This window comes from Capsicum annuum, chromosome 2, assembly GCF_002878395.1.
Source record: "Capsicum annuum cultivar UCD-10X-F1 chromosome 2, UCD10Xv1.1, whole genome shotgun sequence".
NCBI classification, from domain to species: domain Eukaryota; kingdom Viridiplantae; phylum Streptophyta; class Magnoliopsida; order Solanales; family Solanaceae; genus Capsicum; species Capsicum annuum.
In genome coordinates this window covers 139,504,333-139,530,023 of record NC_061112.1, presented here as the reverse complement: position 1 = coordinate 139,530,023, position 25,691 = coordinate 139,504,333, and the positions used below count along the sequence as shown (strand labels likewise).

Genomic DNA, 25,691 nt, shown 5'->3' with positions numbered 1-25,691 from the left:
CCAAATGTCCTTGACCTTTGTATAACCTGGATGTGAAGGGATAGGCCCCTAAATAATAGAAGAGGGAGGGGGCATGTCAGGGATCCATCTATCTTCCCAAGCATTTACCTGATTTCCATCCTTAATGGCCCAGAAAAAGGCATCTTTGCAGAGCTTCAGGCTATTGTAATAGCCTTCAAGGTTCTGGAGCCTCCACTGTTATTATTATTAGAGTTGTGTTTGGAAAGAAGGGTGTTGGCCCAAGGAAAGTGGGGTTGAAGTATATTCTCCACCCCAGGCCACAAAGAAGAGCTTAATTCTTAGGGTTGTCTCTCTGCATACCAAGCCCCCCATCTCTTTTAAGAAGGGTGACTGTGTCCCACCTCGTGAGGTGCATTTTCCTCTTGGAATCAGTGGTTCCCTAAATGAAATTTCTTTGAGATCTGTTAATGAGCTTATGAACAGAAGTGGGAAGGTTTATGTACTGCATAACATGATTAGGAATGCTAGCCAGGGAGGACTTGGATAGTGTTACCCTACCAGTCATATTGAGGAACTCAATTTTCCAACCATCAAGCTTGCTATTCAGATTATCAATGAGGAATTGAAAGTCCTTTTTTTTAGGCTTTTTATTGAAGATGGGGAATTCCAGGTACTTACAAAAGTTTTTGGCAGGATGTATTCTCAGAAGGCTACTTAGATTATCCTGGACCTCAGTAGAATAATTAGGAGAGAAGATAACCTTGGATTTGGAAAGGTTGATCCTTTGGCTTGAATGAGAACTGAAACTGTGCAGGATTCAATTGACGGTGAGACAGTTCTTTAAATCAGCTTTTGCAAAAAGGGTGAGGTCATCAGCAAAGAAGAGATGGAAAACAGGGAGTCCCTTTTTAGAGATGGAGATAGGTGTCCAATTAAGAATGTCTACTTCATGATTGATTCTTCTGGACAGCATTTCCATGCAGAGGATGCAAAGATAGGGGGACATAAGGTCACCTTGTCTTATACCCCTTGAGGAAGTGAAGCTAATAGTTCTCCATCCATTAATCATAACAGAGATGGAAGAGGTTGAAATGCAAGATAGGATGAGCTTAATAAGGTTGGGAGGAAAGTTAAAGAAGGAAAGAGCTTGCCTGATGAAAGACCACTCCAGTCTGTCAAAGGCTTTCTCAAGGTCAATTTTAAGGAGCATGTTAGCTATCTTACCCTTCATCATAGAGAAATGGCTGACATATTCCTGAATAATGATGGCATTATCAGAGGCTATCCTGTTGGCCATGAAGCTGGCCTGGCAAGGGCCTATGTTATTTTCCAGGAAGGTTTTCAGCCTATTGGTAATGATTTTGGTTATAAGTTTATACTGAGTGTTGCAAAGACCAATGGGTCTAAAATTCTTAAGGTTAGTGGCGTTCCTACTCTTAGGTATGAGGCAAATATAGGTAGAGTTCACTTGGGTATCCATAGAGTAGGAACTAAAAGTTTCCTGGAAAAACTTAAATAAAGGAGGGCCCATAATGTCCCAAAACTTTTGGTAGATGAAAGGGTGCAGACCATCAGGTACAGGAGCCTTGTTGGGTTTAAAGGAGAAAATAGCTCTTTTAACCTCTTCCATGGAAAGGATTTCCTGGAGAGCTTCATGGTAGAGAGAGTTGATGCTACCCTTGGTAGAGGGATTGGATTGGGTAGCCAGGTAACCCAGGAAATGATCAGTACTGTAGAGATTGGCATAATAGGAGGACACTAATTTCTCAATGTCTGAGTGCTGGTAAATCCAATTGTCACTCTCATCTGTAAGAGAGTTGATTCTATTTCTTCTTTTATTGAGAGTGGTGGTATGTAAGAATCTAGAGTTGGAGTCCCCTTCTAGAAGCCAAGAGATTCTGGACTTTAGCTTTCAGAATTCAGTCTCTAGGGTGAGGACATGGTTGAACTCTTTGAGAAGGTTTGCCTCTAGCCCATGGAGGAAGGAGCTAGTAGGGTAATTAGGGGACTTTTGAATACCAGCTAACCTTGCAAGCAAGTGCTTTTTCTTGGTAAAGATGTTACCAAAGATAAGCTTATTCTAATTCCTAGCCCTATTCTCGAACTCAAAGGTAGCCACAGTTATGTTAGGGCAATCCATGAAGGAATCTTTAATAAGGTTGGGGAAGGCCTGGTGACTAAGCTACATGGACTCAACCCTAAAGGGTTTTATTTGGATGTTGGGTGGGGAACCCACATTAAGGAGAATAGAAGAGTGGTCAGAGTGGGTTCTTAAGAGGTGGGTGATAGTCGCTTTAGGGTAGAGGTGAATCCACTCATCATTATCCAGACACTTGTCCAGTCTTTCAAGAATGAGACATTGTCTATTCCTATATGTCATATTAGACCAGGTGTATTTGCTACCTTTGAAGCCTAAATCAATGAGCTTACAGTAATTTAAATAGTTCGTAAAGAGGTTAGCCCTGTTCATGTTAATACTGGAGCCTCCAAACTTCTCAGAGGCTCTAAGGACTTCATTAAAGTCTCCCCCGATTAGCCAGCTCTTGCCTTAAGGAAGAATGAAGGTATTAGAGAAAGCAGAGAGCTGGTCCCAAAGCTCAAGTCTGGACTAAAAGTTAGTGCTGGCATAAATGACACTAAGGAACCAGAAGGAGGGGGGAGAATTTACCTTAACCTTAGCATTGACAGGCTGGGGGAAGATGGAGATAGAATAAATGGAGATGGTGTCCTCTTTCTAAATGATAACAATTCCTCTAGAGTTACCATTATCTTCAGTTTGGATATAGTCATGGTATCCCAACTCTTCACAAAGGTCCTAATGCTCAATCATCTTAGTTTTAAGCAAGGCAAAGATGCATGGTTTGTGGATGTCAACCATATCCTTGTAGTGTTTTTTAAATTCAGCATTCTTGGCCCCCCTAACATTCCACACAATGCAGTTCTTCATCTTGGAATGCAGGGGATAGTGAGTTTTTGTCACAGCCACATTATCTTCCCCCTTGGGGTTGGAGATGGGTGCCTAAGAAGAAGCCTTGTTTTTCCTGGTGAGGGATAAGAGTGTGATCTTGGTGGTCTCTTCTATCATAGGGTTTATTGGACTTATTTTTATACCTAGTCCTGCTAAACCTAGAGGCATCAGGATGATCGCAATCTCCTGAACTGGCTCTGTGAACTCTAGTCTTAGAGGCTCCACTAGATCGAGGATTTCTATTCTTGGAACCCTGAGCTTAGCTAAAAAATTCTCCATGTCCTTGTTGGTTGCTTTTAGGACCTCCGATGCATTCATTCTCTCTATTCTCTCTAGATTCAAATGGAGAGATGTTGGGAGAGTAACCAGGATAGCTAGTGTCATTCCTTAGCTGAGAGAGGCCAGTTGCTCCCCAGTTGGAGGTGTAAAAGCTGGTCCCAAGAGCATCATTGCAGGGTCGTGGGGAGGAAAGAATGGAAGTCCCAGACTAAGCTGGTTCATCATGTTGGCTAAGGACTCCATGCTTAATTCCTCCTGGACTGGTGAGTTGATCACATAAAATAGGGTGGCCATCCATACATTGAACCCATAAGTCTGTAGGCCCTGATTCAGGCTCACCATTTCTAGCTGGGCCAGGTATTGGGGGTCCTGCACTAGTATGGTGAAGTGTCTTCCTTCCCATTCTAGGTGTAAGAGGACTGTTTGGTTGGATAGGCATACTTCCAACCATGATATTGGTTGGTGGTCTTGTGGTAATGGAGCTGTGGCGACGGTAATCATGTTGGTGCTTGGTGACTTCATGAGATCTTTCTTGAGAAAGGTTTGTTATTTTTAGCTCATTATAAACAAAGAGAGAGGAGATGGAAGAAGGCAGCTGAGGAGTTTTCCCTTGGGGAACTCCACCAGCATTAAATGCACTGTCTAGAGTTGAGACATTCTCAATCACATCACTACGGGAATTGGAATGATTTCCCGCTGTTGTGAGAGGCTTCATGATTGCCCATGCTCACGTGTAAAAAAGGTGGCCCACCAGTGGGGGAAGTTTTTATTTTTTCATCCAGCTTAAGAGTAGAAGAATTAATTTTAAGAGGGAGGAAATTCTGATGAGATGGACCGGGTTCTCTGGGGTCTAAAGAGGTTAGAATTCTGGGCCCATGGGTTCCCTTGTTGATAGGAGCCTTATTTTGATGGGCTTTCCCTTTTGGAAGCCCAATAGTCAAATTCTTAGCCATTTCCCTCAGGGCAGGCTTAGACAAAGAATTAGGCTTGGAGGTCTGACCTTGGGCTGGCTCATACTGAGAAGTCTCAGAGAATTGAGGGTAATACTTCAGCGGCGTTCCATGGGAGTGTTAGGGCTGAGAAACTTACGTGATACCGTATCAAAGGTTTTTACCTTGACGATGGATGTTTCTTTCGTGCTCGAGTGGTTTGACGCTTGCTTTGGCTTCTTCTTTTTGGTGAAGTAAGTTGTCTACCACTCGTGGGAATCGTCCATTATCGGTGTTGCCTGCTCCGTCGCATTGGTGGATTGAGTTGCTTCCTCAATACCAGTCGGGGTTTGTTGAGAAGATCTGAGAGGGTATGAATAATTGGATGATGTATGGCCTAGTCTTCCACGGTTTTTATATAGGAATCCCTCTTCTTCATAGAGAAGGGGTTGGGTATGATGATTAATGGAAACTGAGGTTGCTACTGGGGTATCGAGTGGTATTTGGATGCATATCCTTGTGTACCTTCCCCTCAAAGCTGTCGAGGTACATGCATCTACCTTTAGAAGTTGCCCGATTTCATTGCCTATTCTTGTAGAATGAGGGCATCGTATAGCTCCGTTGGTAGTTGGGGCAATCTGACCCAGATGGCAGTGGAGTCTATCTTAGAATTTGCAGGTACGAAATTGGGTTCCCACTTTCGAACAGAGATGAAAGATCCCGCGATGAACCACGGTCCACCTTGGAGAATTGACACTTGGGTTTCTGCCATGGAGATTTTTGTTGTGTAGAAACTCATCCCTAAATCGATAAGTGATAAGGGTTCTTGTAATTTCCATAGATCCTCCAATTTCCTTTTTAGAAATCAGTGGTTGAATTTTGTGTTGACCGGTTTTACTTTAACAGAGTAGATCCAAGGGGCATACAACCTCCATTTGTCTTCCTCCGTCAATAGAATGTCTCGATCGGCGGTTACGAGGTCTCTTTCTTTGACTATTGGACCTATTTCTGGGTTCAACTCAGGGGGCAAGATTTTCCCCATAGTTACTTCTTTGTACGATAGTGAGGGGAGAGAGGGCTCTTCCATGTTTATTTCATTGTAGATGGTCGATATTGGGGGATTTGGTAACAAAGGTGGAGTTAATGTTGGATCCATGGCGGAAGTCGATGCCAAGGTTTGAGGAGATAGTGAGAGGGGGTCTTTCTCTCTCCCCTTTAGTCAATATAACTATGCATTCCACTACCTCTTACATGTCGTAATAGGTAATGTTTGTCAAACATTAGCTTCACTCAAAAGTCAAAACATATTGAACTTTAATAAACGGGGATTAATTCTAGTAAATCACCCAAAAAAATTACTAAAAATTACACAAATACACAATTTATGTTTTCAATATTATAAAAAATTCCAACTCCCTAAACATATTACAAAAATCCCAACATATACATAGAATGCTACGTATATGCCGGTTATGTCATGTATATTAATAGGAAGAGAGAGTAAAGTAATTAAAAATGTGGGAGAGAGTGTAATTACTTCCAAAAGGGTTGGTATTTAGGTTATTTATACAAAAAATTTAAGGTCTATCCTATTCGAATATTGCTATCCAACTTTTGCCTAATTTTTAGAATTTTTGCACATCTTTCGACTTCGAAATAACTTCATATATATAAGGGTGACTCCTTAAAATTTGAGGCTGCAAAAAAATTTTATTCGTGTTTTATAATTTTATTTTCTTATTTAACAATATTCAATATAGTAATAGAAATGTACAAAATCTATATATAAAATATAAAAAAAAAGACTATCATCATTCAATATAAATATTTTAAAAACTTTGAACCAACTACTCAAATCTTTATAGTAATAAATAATATTTTTACAATAATAGCCAAGGTAATATATTAAAAATACATGATTAACGTTTTATTAACTTAAATTAATCCTTATTATTATAAATAATAATATTAGTATGTCAAATACGTTACTACAGTAAAAACAACACTTATGAAACAAAAAGGTCACACTAATTTTTTATATATTATGTATATGAATAACTTTAAAGCCTTGTATTAAAATTTTACTTTAGACGGCAGACGCCTTTATTCATATATTTAGTATCTGTGCAAATTTCCTTTGGTAATCTGGAAGTGGGCTGGGAGTTTAAGAATTATTTGGACGGCAATCTTGGGCCATGCTAGATTCTCCATTTACAGCTAGATATGTTCACTTAGCATTCTAAGTACAAGTCAAATTCAAATGTCTAACTTATTTATCTTTTTTCGAACAAAAAAGTTATTCCTCCAAAAAAAAAGTCATTCCTCGATTGAAGGAGTTAAATGAGAATTCTTAACAAAAATAATATAAATATTAAACAACTTAACAAAATTAAGGCACATTTTTTAACAATAACCAGACTAATTTTCTTTGGCATTGTAAGTCAGTAAATGGTGTAAAACGTTAGTGTTGTTAGCGACAAAGAAAATCATTCTAGTTACCTTTTACATTTTGCATTAATTTTAGTTTGTTTGATATTTATATTATTTTGGTTAAAAAAAAAAGAATCAAATGAGTGTAACAAGTTGTTTCCTTTCCCTACTCTATTGGATCATTGATAATCCAGCTTGGACTATTTCTCACTTTCTTAGGCTTTCATCTTCGTCCACAAAACAAACTGAATCCTCTCAACTTATTTTCCACTTGTTTTATTTTACCAATTTCAACATAAAGGCTAGAACCTAAATTAGCTAATGCTATAACAAATTGAATGTAATCCAAAATCAACTAAATATGCCAACAACAAGAGCTCGTTTGGGCAGAAGACCATCCTCTTCTTCCTATTCATCAACTATTAGTACTATCATTTTTCTGTCATTATGTGTGTTGGGAGTATGGCTTCTCACCTCCACCTCTATTATTCCTACCAAATCCACTACTCGAACATCAAGCGATTCTTCCACTTCTTCTTCTATTGCTTCCACCATTATGAATGCCCACAAGACCATTTCTGATGATGCCCAAAAAACTCAAAAGGAGAGTGCAAAAACACTTCCTGTTTTCAAAGACTCACAAGGAGACCTTCCTGATGATGCCCTTAAAACTGGCGATACTAACCGACCTCAGGAGACTAACGAAATTGACAAGCTCCAGACAGATGTCTCATCAGATAATACTAAGGATTCTAGGGGTGGAGATAGTTTTAACGCGAATGTTGATCAATCATTGCGAAGTGATGAAAATGGAAAGCCAGAGGATGAGAAGAAAAATGTGAATGTAGTTGCGGCAGAGAACACTCAGGGATTGCATGGAACCGAATCTATTGAAGAGGAAGAGAAGCAGAAACACTTGGAGACACAAACTTCTGAGGAAAGTTCAATCACTCACAAGCAAGAAGCTGAACAATCAATCACTCACAAGCAAGAAGCTGAACAAATAACTGCAGCAATCGCGAAGCCAACAACCGGAAAAGAAAAGGGTGAAGAGGACGTCTCTTTGGATTCAGGAAACGATGCCCATGGAGTTTCAGCAGATAACACGAACAACATATTATCAGATCACGACCAACAAAAACGGCTGGAGCAGCATCAACAACAGGAAGATGACCAAATGCAACAGAAACTGAAACCATCAGAAGAACATACTCAAGGGGTAACGAGTAAAGAACAAATCAAACATGACGAAGCACCCATAGTCAAAGATGATAAGATTCAAAATGATCATAAGGCTCCCGTAAACTTAACTAGTAATGTACCTGTTCTGAATAATGAAAATAACAAGACCGGGGAAACCATTGTACCAAAAGAGTCTAAAGAATCAAAGAAGACCTGGTCGACACAAGCTGATCAGTCAGTGAACCAGAAAGAAAGACGAACAGTCGGAACAAATAACCAAGACAGCAGCGTTCCAGAACAGAATTGGCAGCTATGCAAGGTGGAAGCCCATGCAGACTACATACCATGTTTAGACAACGAAGAAGCAATAAAGAAGCTAAAAACCACAAAGCATTATGAACATCGTGAAAGGCATTGTCCTCAGGAAGCTCCTACCTGTCTCGTCTCGTTGCCTCAGGGATACAAGACGCCAATTGAGTGGCCTAAAAGCAGAGATAAGGTAGTCGTCTATTTAAACTACTTTGTTAGTACTTAATATGGGAAAATGTTGATCCTTTGTGAATTACTGCTTTATCCAGATATGGTACCATAATGTGCCTCATACATTGTTAGCAGAGGTGAAGGGGCACCAAAACTGGGTGAAGGTTTCTGGTGAATTCCTGACTTTCCCAGGTGGAGGTACTCAGTTTATCCATGGAGCATTACATTACCTTGATTTTGTACAAGAGGTATGCTATCCATCACGAAAGACTTCAAAAACAACATCATAGGACGATAAACCCAAAAAGTTGAACATTTTCAAACTAATTATAGTAGCTGGAGTACTACATTTGACATTTTATTGATGCCGGTGATTTATGTCAATCAATTGGTTGTAGGCAGTTCCGGATATAGCATGGGGAAAGCGTACTAGAGTAGTGTTAGATGTTGGCTGTGGAGTCGCTAGTTTTGGTGGTTATCTTTTCGAGAGGGACGTTCTTGCAATGTCTTTCGCACCTAAAGATGAACATGAGGCACAAGTTCAATTCGCACTGGAAAGGGGAATACCTGCAATATCTGCTGTGATGGGTACTCAAAGATTGCCATTTCCAAGTGGAGTTTTTGATCTTGTGCATTGTGCACGCTGCAGAGTCCCTTGGCATGAGCAAGGTATTTCCTAGACATCATATATTTAGACCTATCTGAAAATTCAAGTCCTCATTTGGACTTTGCTTTTGAGCTGTGTCTATGAATTAAAGTTTAAATTTGCAATGAAGGTGGTGCTCTTCTTCTGGAACTGAATCGCGTCCTTCGCCCCGGAGGTTACTTTGCCTGGTCTGCAACTCCCGTCTACCAAACTCTTGAAGAAGATGTCGAGATATGGAAGCGTAAGATCCTAATCATCTCTTTCCCTAAATGCCAATAGATTCAAATTGACGTGTTTTTTTCCTTTTCCTTTTCCTTTCCCTTTCCCTTGCTCGGCTCTCTATTATCAGAAATGTCTAACTTGACGGTGGCCATGTGCTGGGAGCTTGTAACCATAAAGAAGGACAAATTAAACTCAGTTGGTGTTGCCATCTACCACAAATCAGACACAAATGATTGCTACGATCAAAGACAACAAAACAAACCTCCAATGTGTAAACCAGATGATGATCCTAATGCAGCCTGGTAAGCTCACCGTGAGAGTAGAATAACAATTTCTCCTCCGCCAATTTGTTTACTTAGTGAAACATGCCTGCCAATGCCATTTACAATAACTACAAAGAATAACTTCTAAAATGATTGGATTACACATATTTCAGGTATGTCCCCTTCCATTCATGTATGCATAGGGTGCCAAGTAAAGAAACGGAAAGAGGATATAGGTGGCCCGTAGAGTGGCCTGAGCGATTGCAGACACCTCCATACTGGCTAAACCAATCACAAATTGGAATTTATGGAAAACCAGCGCCAGATGACTTCTCAGCAGATTTAGAGCATTGGAAACGTTTGGTAAGCAAGGTGTATATGAATGGGTTGGGAATTAGCTGGAAAAATGTGAGAAATGCCATGGACATGAGAGCAGCATATGGAGGGTAGTTAACTTCTCTCTTCTTACCTCTGCTTATGCACCGGAACAGATTACTAATAAAAGGCTCCTCGTATTAACCAACAGGTTTGCTGCAGCACTTAGAGATCTCAAAATGTGGGTGTTGAATGTGGTGAATGTCAATGCTCCGGATACACTTCCTATAATATATGAGCGTGGTCTTTTTGGGATTTATCATGATTGGTGTGAATCGTTTAGTACATACCCAAGGACCTACGATCTTCTACATGCTGATCATCTTTTCTCCCAGTTGAAGAAGAGGTAATACTAGTAGCTAACCATTGTAGACCTCTTTTACAGTGGGCTAATTGATGACTTTCATGTTGCCTTTGTAGGTGCAAAATTGTTGCGGTAATCGCAGAAGTTGACAGAATAGTTAGACCTGGAGGTAAATTGATTGTCCGTGATGACTCTGTTACTACTAAGGAAGTAGAAAACTTACTCAAGTCTCTACATTGGGAAATCCGGAAGAGGATCTCCCAGAACCAAGTTGGAATATTAAGTGCACAGAAGACTTTCTGGCGGCCAAATGCTACTGTTGCACCCACCTGAGACTCTCTAATGATCTAATCTGTAACAAGCAATTCTTACTCTGTAGCCTAAAGGTCTTCATATACTGCTGCGAGCAGGCAAACAGATGCTGCCGTAGCTCTTGTTATTTATTTTTCATTTATATATTTTTTATTTTTTACTTTTTATTTTTTGATAGATAAAAAAGGCAAAGTGCTGCAGGCAAATGCCGTAGCTGTTATTATTGATTAATTGCGTTTACATTTAGCATGCAAATACATAATCACAACAACAGGGATCTTAAGTTCACTATCTCTTAATCTCCTCCTCAAGCATGTCTCCAAGCCCTTGCCACTTTTCAACTTCATTTCTTAATCTCTTCATCAAGCATGTCTCCAAGCCCTTGCCATTTTTCTCTTTCTGCGCGGATTATTTGTATGTATTTTTCTACTCACCAAATTCATTTGTCCAAGACAACTACCATCGAAAGGACAACAAAGAGAACAAAACCTTTTTTGGAGTGAGTTCTCTGAGTTCATATATCTTTTGGAGCGAACTCAGAATGGATTTGAAGCACATCAAAACAAGTTATGCCTTTGACAAAACACGATTCTGAATCCACTTCTATCTACGAATAAAGAAGCTCTAAATAATGCAACTATCAATCCCCCAGAGAGTATGATCTTAGTTTAGTATCAGCGCTGACAGCATGCTTAACGCATCCGAATCAGACAAAAAGTAGTGTTTCTAGTAGAAAGATTGGCTGAACCAATTCAGTTGGTCAGCTATAGGATTGGTTTAACAATTTGTTCTGCGTTGCTTTGACATAGATTAAAAGTCAGACAGAATTGAACTAACTATGGCAAAGATAGATTAAAAGTCGTACATATTTGAGTTGACTGCATGACACCTTCAATCGATCATAGGACATAATCTGCCCTTACCAAATCATTCTATTGAGATGGGAATGGATCTGCAGAGCCTGTCAAAAATGGCACTTAGCAGTACTTATCAAATGCAACAGATTAGGCCACTGGATATTTCTCTAGATGAATTAAAAGACTCCTTTTAAAAGGTCACTTCATGTGCCAATCATGAAATCTCTTCGTTCTTATGTCTCTAAATACAATTTGGATCTATACAAGTTATTCATCATGCCATTGCACAGAAGATTTATCCACTGGTTCTAGAATCTAGATGCAAATAAAGTTGCATACCAAATTTTGAAATTTGAACAACATAATTGGAATAGGAGCGGAGTATGTACTTAATAACTGATATAGTTGTACCCCATTTTACTTTTGTTCATTTGTAAACAAACGACTAGAATTGCATGCTGAAAGTTATAACTAGTGAAGGTCATAAGCACTGTAACTAAGTTCAAAGCCATTGTTTTTTATCCAAGTACCATATTTTCAGTATAAGAAACGAAATGATCAGCATATCAGCATACAAATTTTTAGCTTAGACCAGAACCTACCAAACTTAACTAAGCTCTACATGAGTGCATTGCAGCTTCAGGATTTCAGGAAGATGCTTTAATCTATTGACTTCAGTACTTCACTCTTTCTTGAGAAGACTTTGCAAATGCCCACTCTTGACAGCATTTTGGAGATCTAATAAGAAGCCAATAAACAATGAAAACAATGAAAACAATCAAAAACAAGAAGAATCAAGTGTTACAAGCTGATGATAGCAGGTCAGGAGAAAAGGAATCAGACAATTGAAATCACAAAGCCTACCATCTGAACCACCAATATGCTTCCCATTCACAAATACTTGTGGGACTGTGCTGCGACCCACCAGATCTAGAAGGACCTCTTGAATACGGCCGCCGTCATCTGAAAAGATATATCATAAGTTTGAAACAAATCCATAAACTTCCATCACTAGATATGACAATCAATGTAGACTAATTATAGTTCTTGGGAGGAGGAAACACAGATAGGCAATGAGATAGTCAATGAAAATTGCATTTCCTTGCATGAATACTTTTCAAGTACTTTTCTTTATATTTATTTCTTTCTACAGGTTTCCGGGGTGGGTAGGGGTGGGGGGTGGGGGGTTATAGACAATAAATTACCTCGAAGATCAAGCTCCACCACAAATGGTTGTTCTTGAAGTTCATTGAAGATGCGTTTGGCACGCTTGCAGTACCTATTGTCGAAAAATAATACAATTTAAACAATAGCATGAGAAAGAACAAACTTCAAAATATTAACATGCACTTAGGAAGCTATTTCGATTCTCAAACAGGACGTATTTTATGATTCTTCTTTCTTTTTATGGTAAAGATAAATGTGAAAACAAGCAGAGAATTAAATAAAAGAAGACACAACATAAAAATATGATGTGATACAGAGCACCACTAGCCTATGATGCCTCAAATCCATTTTCCTAAATGTTATTTATGGGATATCTTCACCTTATATAGTGTTTATTTCAAGAAGCAAGGAGAACATTATAAATCATATGATCGGCTATTACATCGGTTGGTTTCTCACTAGCTTCCTCCTTCGCCAAAATGAAAGGTCTGATTTTAAGACCCTTTAGACTCGTAATTCAGAACTACAATAAAAGGAAGATGGGAAGGATGTAAAAGCTAATCTTTTACTTTTATTGTGTGCTCTTCATACACACATAGCAATTATTTCCAAATTCCGATATTGAAGAGGAATGAAAGGCACTTGATGTCTAGAAAAGTTGTCCACAGCTACAAACACTTGTTGTGATACCAAATTATGGTGGAAACAATATGGAATTGAACAATTAAAATAAAGAAAGCGATGTTATCAGTCACCTAGAAGGGGAGCCTTGGAGTAACTGGTAAAGTTGCGGCCATGTGACCAGGAGGTCACGGGTTCAAGCCTTGGAAACACCTCTGGCAGAAATGCAAGATAAGGCTGCGTACGATACACCCTTGTGGTGGCCCTTCCCCGGACACTGCGCATAGCGGTAGCTTTAGTGCACTGGGCTGCCCCTTTTTTGATGTTATCAGTCACCCTTATAGGCAACAATTAGAAATATACAAATTACCTCCTACTTAGAACCAAGATGAAACTACTGTTATCAGTCACCCTCAGGTGGAAATCAATCCACAAGAAGGCCACTGTCTAGCTGTAAATGACTAAATCAGCCAAAGTCTAAACATAGTAAATCAGGCCGGAAATAGTCCAACTGTGATCACAGCTCTTCTTCATTGCGCACGCAGCCACCCTGGTGCAGTAGCAGCCTTAAATATTCTGCATTTGGTCCTAATTAAGACCAACTGCAGTTCTCCTTGGCTACTACTCCAGTAATCATGCACCCCTGACCTACCTTGGCAATATGTGCTTGTGTTTTATACAGGTTCCAGTTGATTAGCCGAGGTGCACCTAAACTATCACAGCTTGTTTGGATGGTTATCACCTATTGTATTGTGCCGTTAGTCAATACAATGTTTGTTTTGATTGTTGCTTAAAGTTTATTGTATCGTATCGTTAAATCCAATAGAGTGCAAACTCTTAGTGATGTCGACAAAATTAACATGGAAGAAGATAAAAGAGCAAATTAGTCCAGCCAACAAGCAAAGCAGAATAGAAACCCTAGAAAGCAAAGAAAAGATAGATGTTTAAAATTAACAATTTTCTAATCAATCCTTAAGTTTGATATACTTACGGGCAATAGGATTTGGAAAAGATAGCGATCTTGTTAGAGTAGATGACATTTTGAACAAAAGCAGAAGGAGAACTAGAAGCTAGGGCTTCTGCTGGACCTTTCACTATCGCCATAAATCCAAATACAGTAAGCATCAGAAGAAGATTGCGCTTGAAACAACCATTGACCTCCATTTTCTCCCTTTCTATTTCACCAACAGTTGTGCTCCCAAAAAACTGTTGAGTTTTGGACAAAAGGGCCAACAGGGGTTTCTGACCGTGGATCTCGGTGGCAAACTGTTCAACGGCGGGGATTTTTGGGAGATCACGTGATTTGGGAGTGGGGAACCGGAAACCGGGTTTAGTAGGAAGATATTGACTGAAGAACCGGTTTTCTATTTTGGTTAAACGAGCCGCCGGTTTGATCTGGATCACGACGGAGTTGACTGTCATTTTCACTGTAAAGACAACAACGGAAGATTTACTTTTGGGCCTTCTCAAATTTTACTTTTTTTTTACTTTTAAGTGATCTTTCGTTTGGATGAATAGCCCATTCAGTAATCGTACAAGTTTAGTGACTCTTTGTTGTAAGGCAAAATTTCAAAAATAGCAATTATACAACATTAATTGTAATTTTTCTAGTGATAATTTTAAAATTATAAAAAATAGCAATATGTATTTTATATTTGAGTAAACTATTATTAGTTAAATACATATACAACAGAATATTATTTTCCTAATATAATGTTAATCAGTTTCAGTTTAAAATGGTAAAAAAATGGTTCCCTAATTTATTTAATTGACAGATTCCCTTATCTTTTAAAACTCTCTTTTTACATTCACTCCCTTATCTTTTAAAACTCTTTTTTTACATCACCGTTAAATTACAACAAATAATTCAAATTCAAATAGCTTTTTTCATAAACAGAAACTAAAATCAAAATCCAAAATACATATTCAAATTACAGAAGTACTGGTTAAACATAATTTTTTTTCTCATCGACTAGTATTTTGAAGCACATTTAAAAAGAAAAAACGTGCAATTACAGGTATTGATCTTAAAACTTTATTCGATTTGTGGTTTCAGTATAATTATATTCTGAAATTTACTGAAGAAATTGTATCAAATATGTGTAATTTTCACGGAATACAAAATTTTGATATAGTATGTAAATTTTAAAAATTTTCAGAATAAATTGTTGAAGCATTTTTTTTTACAATTTCGAATACGGTGTTGTTGTTATAAAGTTTGAAAGTTGAGAAACAATTGTAAAACGTTAATCTGAATTTTAATTTTTGATAAGTTGGTTTCAATTAAATTATTTTTGTTTGAATTCGTTTTGGAGTTTTGTATTAGCGAATTTGTTGTTGTTATACTACGAATTAGATATTTAATTTATTTTTTACTATTTTGTGATTTTCTATAGATTGAAGATGGGAAGCATTGTTGTTCTTGTTAAACATTCAGGAAGATGGAATTATGAGCAAGAATATGAAGAGTACATGAGTGATGCGATATTGTTGAGCGTAAACTCTACATATGACCAACTGTACATGATACTTGCTTCTCATGTTGATGTTGATTTGACATGCAAATGCATTGAAATCGAATATCAATTAACAGATAGTTCAGAGAAAATACGTATACGTAATGATATGGATTTGAAGGTCTATATTATGCAGAAAAAAAGAGTTGAAGGATTTGAGTAATTTGCCTTTATATGTAAGTGTTTCTGACAAGGATAATTTCAGCAGAATTGTAAGTTCATCATTGTGTAATTTGAAAAGTCTAAAGATGTCTATCAGTGCGAGTAACGTGGGAAATACAAGTACTCAAAGGGCGTTAATAGTTACTCCATCAGAAGAATATTTAGATGTATTTGAAATGGATACAAGTAGAGTTATTATCTTCGACCCACATCATAAACATATTAAGGTTGATCAAGTTTATATCTCAAAAAGAGTATTAAAATCAGTTATGAAGGACTATTCAATTCGTGAAAAGTTTCGAAGACTATCTGTAAGATCGAGGAAAACCTGGTAAGTGTATTATGCATTTAGTTATTTATTTTTTTCAGATGGTTAATTGTATTTGAGCAAATGTATTATTTTTTTTTTTTGCAGTTATACGTTGTTGTGCAGATCTGGTAATTTTTTTATTTCGTGCATCTGGTATCGATGAATCTGGAATGTTTAATGTTAGAGAATTTTTACCAGAATATATTTGTCTGATCAAAGATAATATTTATCCTAAATTGTATGCTACTAGTAAGTTGATTAGTGGTATAGTCAAACCAAAATTTAAATGCCACAAACGGAAATACAATCCATCTGAAATCAGAAGTGATATGAAGGAAGACATGTGTATGGATTTAACATATATTATGTGTTGGCGAGCCAAGGAGCAAGCACTTGAAGAGTTATGAGGGAAACCAGCAGCATCATACGGGAAACTTCCTACATATATTCATGTGTTAAACACTAATCCCGGTTCACATATAAGAATGAAAAAGAATGAAGACAATAAGTTGCACTAACTGCCTTCATTCAAGGATTCACGCATTGCAGACCTGTCATAGTTGTTGATGCAAGTCATCTAAGAGGACTGCATAATGAAATTTTCGTAGCTGCATGTACCATGGATGGAGCTGGTAAGATATTTAATTATAAATATATTTGATTTCAAATATGTTTCCAGCTGTATGTATTTAGAATATACATATATATATTGTTTATGTAATGAGATTCAGTTATTATTGTTGAAAGTAAATTGTATTTAAAATATACATATGTAGAAGTTTTAGTTATCCTCTGGAAGTTTAGAATCTTTGCAGCTGTATGAAGTAATAATATAAATGTGCATTATTTGATTTGTCAAAAATCATGTATGCTTATATGAATTTTTTGAACATGAAGGACATATATTTCCTTTGGTCTATGGAGTTCTTGATTTCGAAAATGATGCTTCTTGAACTTGGTTCTTTGAAAATCTGAAGGAAGCATATGGTGAAAAAAGAGAAATGTGCGTAGTTTCTGATCGTAATGCAAGCATCATAAAAGTTGTAAGTGAGGTGTATAATGATGTAACACATTTTGCTTGTATGTGGCATTTATGGAAAAATGTGAAAAAAAAACTTTAGAAAATCACATGATGCATTATCCTGCAATGGCAAAATCATATTCAAAGACTGAATTTCACAGTTTAATGGTGAAGGTGGAGGCAGTTGATGTTAGAGTGAAGAATTACTTGAATTTGGCGGGATACGATAAGTGGGCTAGATCATATGCATCAGTTCATAGGGGATAAACTTTGACATCAAACAGTGCCGAATCAATTAATGTTGCACTAGTATCGGCTAGAGAACTATCAATATATGATTTTCTAGAGGAAGTTAGATTGATGTTTGGTAGATGGAATTGTGAAAACAAACAGCAGGCGTTGTATACTTTTACAGATCTTATTGGTAAGTTTCAAAAAATTCTACAACAGAATAAGGTGGAGAGTACACGTATGAAGGTATGATGAAATTTAACTCTTTATTCTAAATGTAGATATATTAGTTTTTTCATTTGTTTTATGGATATATTTTCATATTCATATAAGAAATTAAATAAATTATATTCTTTAATAAAAATACATATGAATGGCAGAAAAATACATATGTTGAGATGGTCAAATACATATGCCAAATTATTTTTGATATAACTTTGTAAATTATTTTTGTTTAATAATTTTAGGTTATACCTGCATCAGAATATATCTATACAGTCCACGACAAGGAGAAACATTTTATTATTTGTCTTAAGGAAAGAAAATGTTCTTGCAATGCATTTCAGTTGGATGAGATACCGTGTGTTCATGCTTGTGCAGTTCTTGATAGCAAGAATTTTAAGAAGGGACCATATTGTTCTGATCTATACAAGTCAAAAACAGTCTTGAGAACATATGATGTTCCAGTTTATCCTCTACCACACAAAGATGACTGGATAATTCCAAATGAAATTTTGATTGAGGTAGTTCTGCCCCTAAAATACAAGCGACCCCCTGGAAGGCATGCTAAGAAGGATCGTGAAAAGTCCGAAAGAGATATGTTTAGAAAGAAAAGTAAAAATTGTTGTAGTTCATGCGGATGTAAAGGACACAATAGGCATTCATGTAGGAAATACAACAAATGATAAGTCGGTTGATGTATTTAGTTATAAACAATTGAAGTTTTTTTTCTTGAATAAAATATATTTGATTTTTACTTTTTAAAAAATGTTTGATCTTATAGAAGTTGTTATGCTTAATGTGATTGAAAGTTTTTGTTTTTCTTTATTAATAAAATACATAAAGTAACTTTTATATTATGATAATACATGAAATACATAGTGCAGAAATATATATATATATATATATATATATATATATATATATATATATGTATATATAAACGGATATCTATTTAAATACATATATACATATGTGTGAAGATTGAATACATAAATACATATGTGTTAAATATATATATATACATTTTCATTATGATTAAAATATATTTGTTTTTTACTTTTAAAGAAATGTTTGATCTTATTGAAGTTTTTATGCTTGATTTGATTGAAAGTTTTTGTTTTTCTTTATTAATATAATACATAAAAAAAATTTATATTATGATAATACATGAAATATGTTATGCAGAAATACATAAATACAAAAGGATATCTATGTAAATATGTATATACATATGTGTGAAAAATAAATACATAAATACATATGCGTTAATTGTATTTATATATAAACTTTATTTATGCTTAAAAAAAATATGATGTTATTGATGTTGTTATTCTTAATTTGTTGGAAAGTTTTTATTTTTTTTATTAATAAAATACATAAAGTATCTTTTATAATTATGATAATACATGAAATACATTATGCAGAAATACGTATATACAAATGGATATCTTTATAAATACATAAATTCATATCTGTGAATATTAAAAACATAAATACATATGCGTTAAATACATATATACATTTTCATTATGCTTAAAATACATATGCTTTGTTATATATTTATTTTTGTATATATGCATAATAGTAAATTAAACTAAATATTGTGAGATAAACAGCACAAAAATTAAATATCACAATAATTAAACATAGAAAAATATTGCCATTGATGATTGAATTAACATATGAAACCTAAAATATATTAAACAAAAAGATCGTCAACAAAATGTTTATTATTATCAAAAACATCCATCTCAAAATAAAAGTCAAATATCATGTACTTCAGTAACTTTTGTTATCTGAATTTCCCTACGAGGCCTACTTGGTGCTTCATCATCACTTTGTGTTTTCTCTTCTTGTTTTTTTGTATCATAATTTCATAACATTGAAGCGTATCTCGTGCGGAGAAGATCTGGATTAAAGTCAACTTTTGAAACACTTCCACCAAATGTAAGGCACTCAGCATATGTAATCATATATAACCCACAATCCCTGCATATAGAAAAATTAATAAGTATTAGTATAACATGAGAATATATATATATATATATATATATATATATATATATATATATATATATATATATATAAAAACAAATAATATGTATATTCAAAACTTACAAGCTGCCACATGATTGTTAAGGCAAATCTTCCACAATGTAAACATCAAAAAGATCATGTTTATCATTTAGTTTGTAATTTGGATGGTTGTCAATATCAATACCCTTCTTCTCATAGAATTTACATGCCAAAAGACAGTAAGGTATAACCTCAGCTAACTTCTCAACTTCAGCAAGTACAGCAGAATCATGATCAGCAGATGACAGTGAATCATATACATATATGCATCTACTGTTGAAAGAAAGTACAGCCAGAACCCAGTGATGTTTGGAATTTATGTTGATAGGAATAAATATATGATCAACTGTATGCCATGGAACAGCACCATGCATGTGAAATTCACTTATGTACTCATTCAAATGGTATTTCTTTCCACCAGCATTAAGCGTTGAATCATCAATTGAATACACAGCTCTTACAATGTTCATGAAATTACAGTCAACTGTGCTATACATATATGAGCTATTTGGTTCATACTTGGATTTCTTTCTCAAATAGTATAGGCAAACATCAATTTGCTGCATCAAATAAAAGAAGATTTGTAAAAGCAACTACCCAAAATTAAATTTTTAATGTGTAAGCCACTATATGTATGTACTCATGTGCATATGTATCTGAGCATATGATATACTGCATATGCATATAAGAAAATACATATTATAGATAATCACTATAAGTAATTATAATATAAATATGTAACTCACCTCATCTGACCATGACTATCCAGGAGTACCTATAACGTAGAACCAATTCTTGTCTTCAACTGATAGAATGCCAAAATTCAAAGCTGATATCTTGGACTTGTTTTTCAGATAATGTTCCCCTTTGTTGCTTCTGTTAATTGATTAAACATAATACTTAATAATAAACAGAAAATGTAAATGAATAATATAATTAAGTTGTAAAGTACTTACTTCTTTGCATGATATTTGAGAAGGTCTACTGAAAGCCACTTCATGAACTTATTGGTGACCTTAGTGTCTTCAATATCAAAAATTGAATGAGATACAAATGGATGCTTCAATTTGAATTTTTTTGTCTGCACTTCTGTGCTTCCTTTATAATTATAATAAAATGGAAAAAATAATAAATAAATAAAATAAAGAAGTTTGGTATATACAACCAAAAAAAAATTAAAAGCGCAAACCTTCTGCTGAACCAAATTTCGTAGTGAATGGTGATTCCTTGAATTTAGATGGTCTCTTAATTCTTGAAACATTCACAGGAGTTTATTCTTTATTTGCAGATGGATGAACAATAATGCTTCTTTCCAGATTCACATATTCGTTAAGACTGGGTAGCAACTCATCAGAATTGTTACTTGGGAATCACGTAAATTTGGTTGAGACTTTCCTTCTCCAAAAACTGCTTCATGGGTGTGGACTTCTGAATTAATTTGTTCATCCAAATTTGGTTTCTCACAATCAGCCATTGATGTATTTTCAATTATTTCTGCAGCCGCTTCAGTGTTTTGTTTATAATATACACAAATCTTTTAAAGTTGATACAGTAACAAAGAAAGTAAACACAAATTATGTAGGAATTAAGCACACCTTTGAATCATCTCGAACTCTCAAATTTTGTTGTATGAAATCAAGATTGATACTTCTAAGCACCTTATCTGGAAATGTGTTTTGTGAGGAAAATTGTGCTTCACCCACACTTTCATCAATAATTTTTTTGTTCTGTTCAACATGTTGAAACATATTAAATAACATCAATATTTGTTCAGAAATTAAAATACAATATTAATTCATTCATCATACCGTTGAATCACAGAAATCTCTTGCTTCATGCACGGAGGTATCAATTTTGTCCTTTAATAAATGAAACAATAAAACATTGAAAATATTAATATTACCTATATTAATATGCATCATAAAAATAAGAATCAACAAATTACCAAAACAACATCATTATCCGCATTATACAACTCCGTAAAATTGGTGCTTTATTTTTTTGTGATCTCTTCAATAACCTGTTCCTAAACATAAATAATGATGACATGTATAGTTCATATATATAAATAGAAATTTGAATAGTATTAAAAACTAATATACATATGAATAAAAATAATTTACTTACCAACGTGCCTTCAAGATTCTTATCAAAATCATGATGTAAAATTGGTGTGGATTCATGGGGTGAAGTATCCTTATCAGCTACATCCAATTGTGGCTTGACAAATTCATAATCTTTAACCTGTTTATTCACGTAAAATATATTAAATATGTATGACGATCAAAATTAATATAACATTTGATTAGTTTTGTACTACATATGTATATCTGAATGCATATGTATTTATTCAAATACATAATAAATATGTTTTATATTTATTTAACAGATCAAATATATTTAAAACATTAAATGAACACAAAATTACTTACCAATATGCCTTCGGGATTCTTATTAAAACCTTCCACAGTCGTTGGAGTTGATTGATATGGTGATGTATTCTTATCACCTTCCTCCATTTGAGCCTTGTCACAATCTTTGTCCTTTTCTTGTTTCTTGTCATTGAAAAAATATAAATACATATCATTAAATATCTATTTATCCAAACATAAACACATACTAAATATGTATTTACTCTAACCTAAATACATATTAAATTTGTATTTATTCAAACATAAATGCAAACTAAATATGTATTTAGTCAAACATAAATACATACTAAATATGCATTTAGTAAAACCTAAATACATATTAAATGTGTATCTATTCAAACATAAATACATATTGAATATGTATTTATTCAAACATAAATACATATGTTGTATATGTATATAAAAAATCAACTGTACTTAACAATTATTCTTTATAAAACTAAAAATTTTGTACCTTCATCTCATTTATTGAATTCATTATTTGATCACACCTTGTTGTTACTAAATTTTGAATGTCATTAAACTCTTTCCGAGCCTGAATTCAAAGAATTGAAATCAGATATGAAAGAAACGAAAATACCAAAGTCTTAAGCATAAATTACCTCATCATGAAATTTTTCAAACACTTTCTTAGAAAGAACATCATCTTCGTCTTCACGATTGAAAAAAGACATATCAGGCGACTGAATCAGAATGTCTTTCCTGTTTGAAGGTACTGTTTCTTTTGATTGAATCGCCTTGAAAATTGGTGTCTTCACAAAAGACATCTTCACAACACGACTTGGAGGAGTCCTTTTTGGTGTATGCTGATCTACATCTTTTGATTGATTCTTCAACTTTTTCTTGGCAGGTGAATTTGACGAATTGCCCTGATATTTTTTTTTTGCTGATTGAAAGCTGGTGTTTAAGTGGAGGATCCTGAAAATCATCATCAGAATCAACATAATATTCTTTATGACTTTCACCTCTATGTAAAACCTTCTTTGGTATCTGAAAGGTTGAAATCTCCTTTCGTGTCGGCTCAATGTTCTTGAAAACAACCTATAACATACATTATAACCAGTTAACCTTGACAATAATGCAAATCATTCACCCACTGTTTTTTATAGTCTGACTTCCGTGGAAGTCTAATTGATTTCATTGGAATAGTACGTGAATGGCGGTTCTCAGACGAGGGAATCATTCCTCTCTAAATAAAATAAAAAGAAGTTAGAATCTTTCTATTGATAGAGCTTTCACGTCTGCGCCCCTCTCCAAGTAGTCAGTCTGTTCTCGCCAAACATAGCTTTAGAGGCTCTTACTAGATAGGGCGGCATTCTTTTCGATCTTGTACCCTATGTAGGCTTGCAAAGCATAGGCGTCACAAGCGGTAAATTAACATATATGAATACAGTAAATGTATTTAGAACATAATCAAAACATCACGTAAAACAATATATTTTTAGGAAACTAACCTTATCATTTGAATCATTAAACAAACTTTTCATCAATGATTCATATCGTGGGCGAATAGAATTTGTCTTCCAATTTAGAAGACGTGGAATTTGAGAATCCACCTTGGAAGCAACCGTACGAGGGACAACAGAACAACACTCGTACAACCAAATCTGGATGGCAAGTGGCATTCCATGAAGCATGTAAAACATCTCTGTGGGTTTCAACTTTTTATTCAAACTTTTAGCTAATTCTTCATATGCAACCAATCCCCAAGGATAGTCCCTGTAACGATCACTCTCCACCAGATCAAAATGGATGCGTGGAATAATGACAGTATCAACAGACGACAACAAAAATCCATAAATAAAATATAAATTAGCAAACTTGAATGCATCTTCATCATTCTCGTTTTTTCCTATATTTTATCAGTAACAACAACAAATAATTTCTTCTTCTGAATAAATCTGAAACCGTCAAAATACTGATCAATAATTTTATTTGGAACGTCTTCATCAAAACCAAAATCATCCCTGTTTGAATGACAATTCAAACCAGTTACTACAGTAAATTCTCTAAGACTAAAATGCAGAGTTGTTTCCTTTGCACGAATTACTATGTCACTTGTTGAACTTTCCGTAGTCTCCAGTGACATAATGCATCTCCCTAATTGCGCTTGCACAACACAATTTTTTTTCTTCATGAAAACACCAAAAATACTATCAGTACAAAACTTCTTGAACTGATTCTTCGTTAGCATTGCCTTAATACGGTCTTCAATGTCATTGATCGTATGACAACCGATATGTGGTGCAAATTTAGGCAATACTCTTGCCATATATATTTTATCGCGAAAAATCTATAAAAAATAAAAATACAATTATATGTCTAAAAAGGCCATATATGTATTTATACAAATACATCTTCAAAGTTGGATTACAACATAAAAACAAAAAAATTAGCATATGTATTATATGAATACATCATTGCTAGAAATATAAGATAACAATCATCAAAATACATACATTGTGATCATATAAAAAAAAAAAAAAGTGATCATATACAAATTTTATCAATAACAAAATACAAAATACATAACTATCCAGTAATAAATACATTTCATGTAATCCCTAACATACAAAATACATATATATTCGATAGATGGTCACAACAAATGAAAAATACATATACAAATACAAATTATCTAATGAAAACATATACAAATACGAATCTTAACATTATCAAATACAATATATTACACAAGATTTAAATACAAAAATAAAAATTATCTAATCAAAACATATACGAATAAAAATCTTAATATTATCAAATATAATATGTTACAAAAGATTTAAATACAAAAATACAAATTATCTAATGAAAACATATACAAATACAAATCTTAACATTATCAAAGACAAAATGTTACATAAGACTTAAATACAAAAATACAAATTATCTAATCAAAACATATACAAATAAAAATCTTAACATTATCAAATACAATATGTTACAAAAGACTTAAATGCAAAAATAGATATCTTAAATATCTAATATAGAATAAATACAACTCTAAAACTTATAAGTAACAAATCCCATAAATTTTCAGAATTACATATCTATAACATAACATATATATATCTTCACATTGGGAACTACAAATTTCATAACTTGACTGAAAGCTAAAATAAGCATACAACTTATTAATTGCATATATATAATACATATATTAACATATTGTACATAAACTTCAAAATTTTACAAATGCAACAATACCTTCTCAACTTTCTCTTCTTCAGATGACGATTCATAATCAGATGAAACCAGGCTTGAATGAAATTTTTCATCTGGCTTTCTCTTTTTCGCTGTTTTTTTATTTTTTTTAGATTTGGGGACAAAGATTCCCTCACTGCTTTTCATTTCATTATTTCAACAAACTTTTGTGGATCGTTTCGCTTCTTCGATCTCAACTCTTGTAAGTTAAGACTTCCCTTTGGCTGATTATTACAAGAAACCAAGTTAATGTTTTCATCTTGGGTTAAACCTAGGCTAAAAGATGGTATTTCATCAAAATTCATAGAACAATGTGCATGCTTTGACATTATATTGGTAAACAAGAAAAAAATCAACACACGAAATTAACCTCCCCCCAAAAAAAAATCCAAATTAAACACACATAATTATATGAAAAAAATATTGGCGAACAAGAAAAAAAAGAAGTCATAAGAAAAATTTAGCATGCATTAACTGAAAAATCACTTACCATAAAAGGTGGAAACAAGGTTTATCAA

At 34.4% G+C, this 25,691-nt stretch overlaps 3 protein-coding genes across 7 annotated transcripts; 1 reads left to right on the top strand and 2 right to left on the bottom strand.

The window, feature by feature from the left end:
- The first annotated feature begins 6,585 nt into the window (after positions 1-6,585).
- Positions 6,586-10,642, top strand: LOC107859923 (probable methyltransferase PMT27). 2 transcript variants are annotated; one of them, XM_047407199.1, is made up of 9 exons: positions 6,586-7,510; positions 7,541-8,248; positions 8,328-8,477; positions 8,628-8,898; positions 9,006-9,116; positions 9,225-9,399; positions 9,534-9,806; positions 9,887-10,081; positions 10,156-10,642. In XM_047407199.1, the coding sequence occupies exons 1-9, from the start codon at positions 6,929-6,931 to the stop codon at positions 10,370-10,372; spliced, it is 2,682 nt and encodes an 893-aa protein (XP_047263155.1). In that variant the 5' UTR covers positions 6,586-6,928; the 3' UTR covers positions 10,373-10,642. The 2 variants fall into 2 exon arrangements, with proteins under 2 accessions (XP_047263155.1, XP_016560570.2); XM_016705084.2 differs by having other exon boundaries at positions 6,591-8,248.
- On the bottom strand, positions 8,812-14,559 carry LOC107859924 (monothiol glutaredoxin-S6). 4 transcript variants are annotated; one of them, XR_007052456.1, is made up of 7 exons: positions 13,988-14,511; positions 12,414-12,487; positions 12,073-12,171; positions 11,811-11,946; positions 11,217-11,312; positions 9,360-9,466; positions 8,812-9,259 (listed from the first exon to the last, which is right to left on the bottom strand). XR_007052456.1 is itself a non-coding variant. In XM_016705086.2 (4 exons), exons 1-4 carry the CDS (start codon positions 14,416-14,418, stop codon positions 11,891-11,893), a joined length of 660 nt encoding a protein of 219 aa, XP_016560572.1. In that variant the 5' UTR covers positions 14,419-14,559; the 3' UTR covers positions 11,574-11,890. The 4 variants fall into 4 exon arrangements, 1 of the variants encoding a protein (XP_016560572.1); XR_007052455.1 differs by having other exon boundaries at positions 8,812-9,466; XR_007052454.1 differs by lacking the exon at positions 11,217-11,312.
- A 5,034-nt stretch (positions 14,560-19,593) lies between these two features.
- On the bottom strand, positions 19,594-25,320 carry LOC107858285. Its single transcript, XM_016702963.2, has 12 exons — positions 25,177-25,320; positions 23,875-24,259; positions 23,421-23,818; positions 22,945-23,007; positions 22,569-22,835; positions 22,421-22,501; positions 21,967-22,089; positions 21,662-21,778; positions 21,343-21,393; positions 21,130-21,261; positions 20,898-21,068; positions 19,594-20,094 (listed from the first exon to the last, which is right to left on the bottom strand). Exons 1-12 carry the CDS (start codon positions 25,318-25,320, stop codon positions 19,594-19,596), a joined length of 2,433 nt encoding a protein of 810 aa, XP_016558449.2.
- Between the last annotated feature and the right edge of the window lie 371 nt (positions 25,321-25,691).

Excerpts from the sequence above, each read along its gene's own strand:
- LOC107859923 (XM_016705084.2), top strand. The coding sequence starts at position 6,929 with ATGCCAACAACAAGAGCTCGTTTGGGCAGAAGACCATCCTCTTCTTCC. Across the intron at positions 8,249-8,327 it reads GGCCTAAAAGCAGAGATAAG|ATATGGTACCATAATGTGCC; the intron begins GTAGTCGTCTAT and ends TGCTTTATCCAG. Across the intron at positions 9,117-9,224 it reads AGATGTCGAGATATGGAAGC|AAATGTCTAACTTGACGGTG; the intron begins GTAAGATCCTAA and ends CTCTATTATCAG.
- LOC107859924 (XM_016705086.2), bottom strand. The coding sequence starts at position 14,418 with ATGACAGTCAACTCCGTCGTGATCCAGATCAAACCGGCGGCTCGTTTA. Across the intron at positions 12,172-12,413 it reads GGTGGAGCTTGATCTTCGAG|ATGACGGCGGCCGTATTCAA; the intron begins GTAATTTATTGT and ends ATATCTTTTCAG. Across the intron at positions 11,947-12,072 it reads GCATATTGGTGGTTCAGATG|ATCTCCAAAATGCTGTCAAG; the intron begins GTAGGCTTTGTG and ends GCTTCTTATTAG.
- LOC107858285 (XM_016702963.2), bottom strand. The coding sequence starts at position 25,320 with ATGAAAAGCAGTGAGGGAATCTTTGTCCCCAAATCTAAAAAAAATAAA. Across the intron at positions 22,836-22,944 it reads CCTTTCAGATACCAAAGAAG|GGCAATTCGTCAAATTCACC; the intron begins GTTTTACATAGA and ends AAAAAATATCAG. Across the intron at positions 20,095-20,897 it reads CAAATTTACGTGATTCCCAA|CAAATTGATGTTTGCCTATA; the intron begins GTAACAATTCTG and ends TATTTGATGCAG.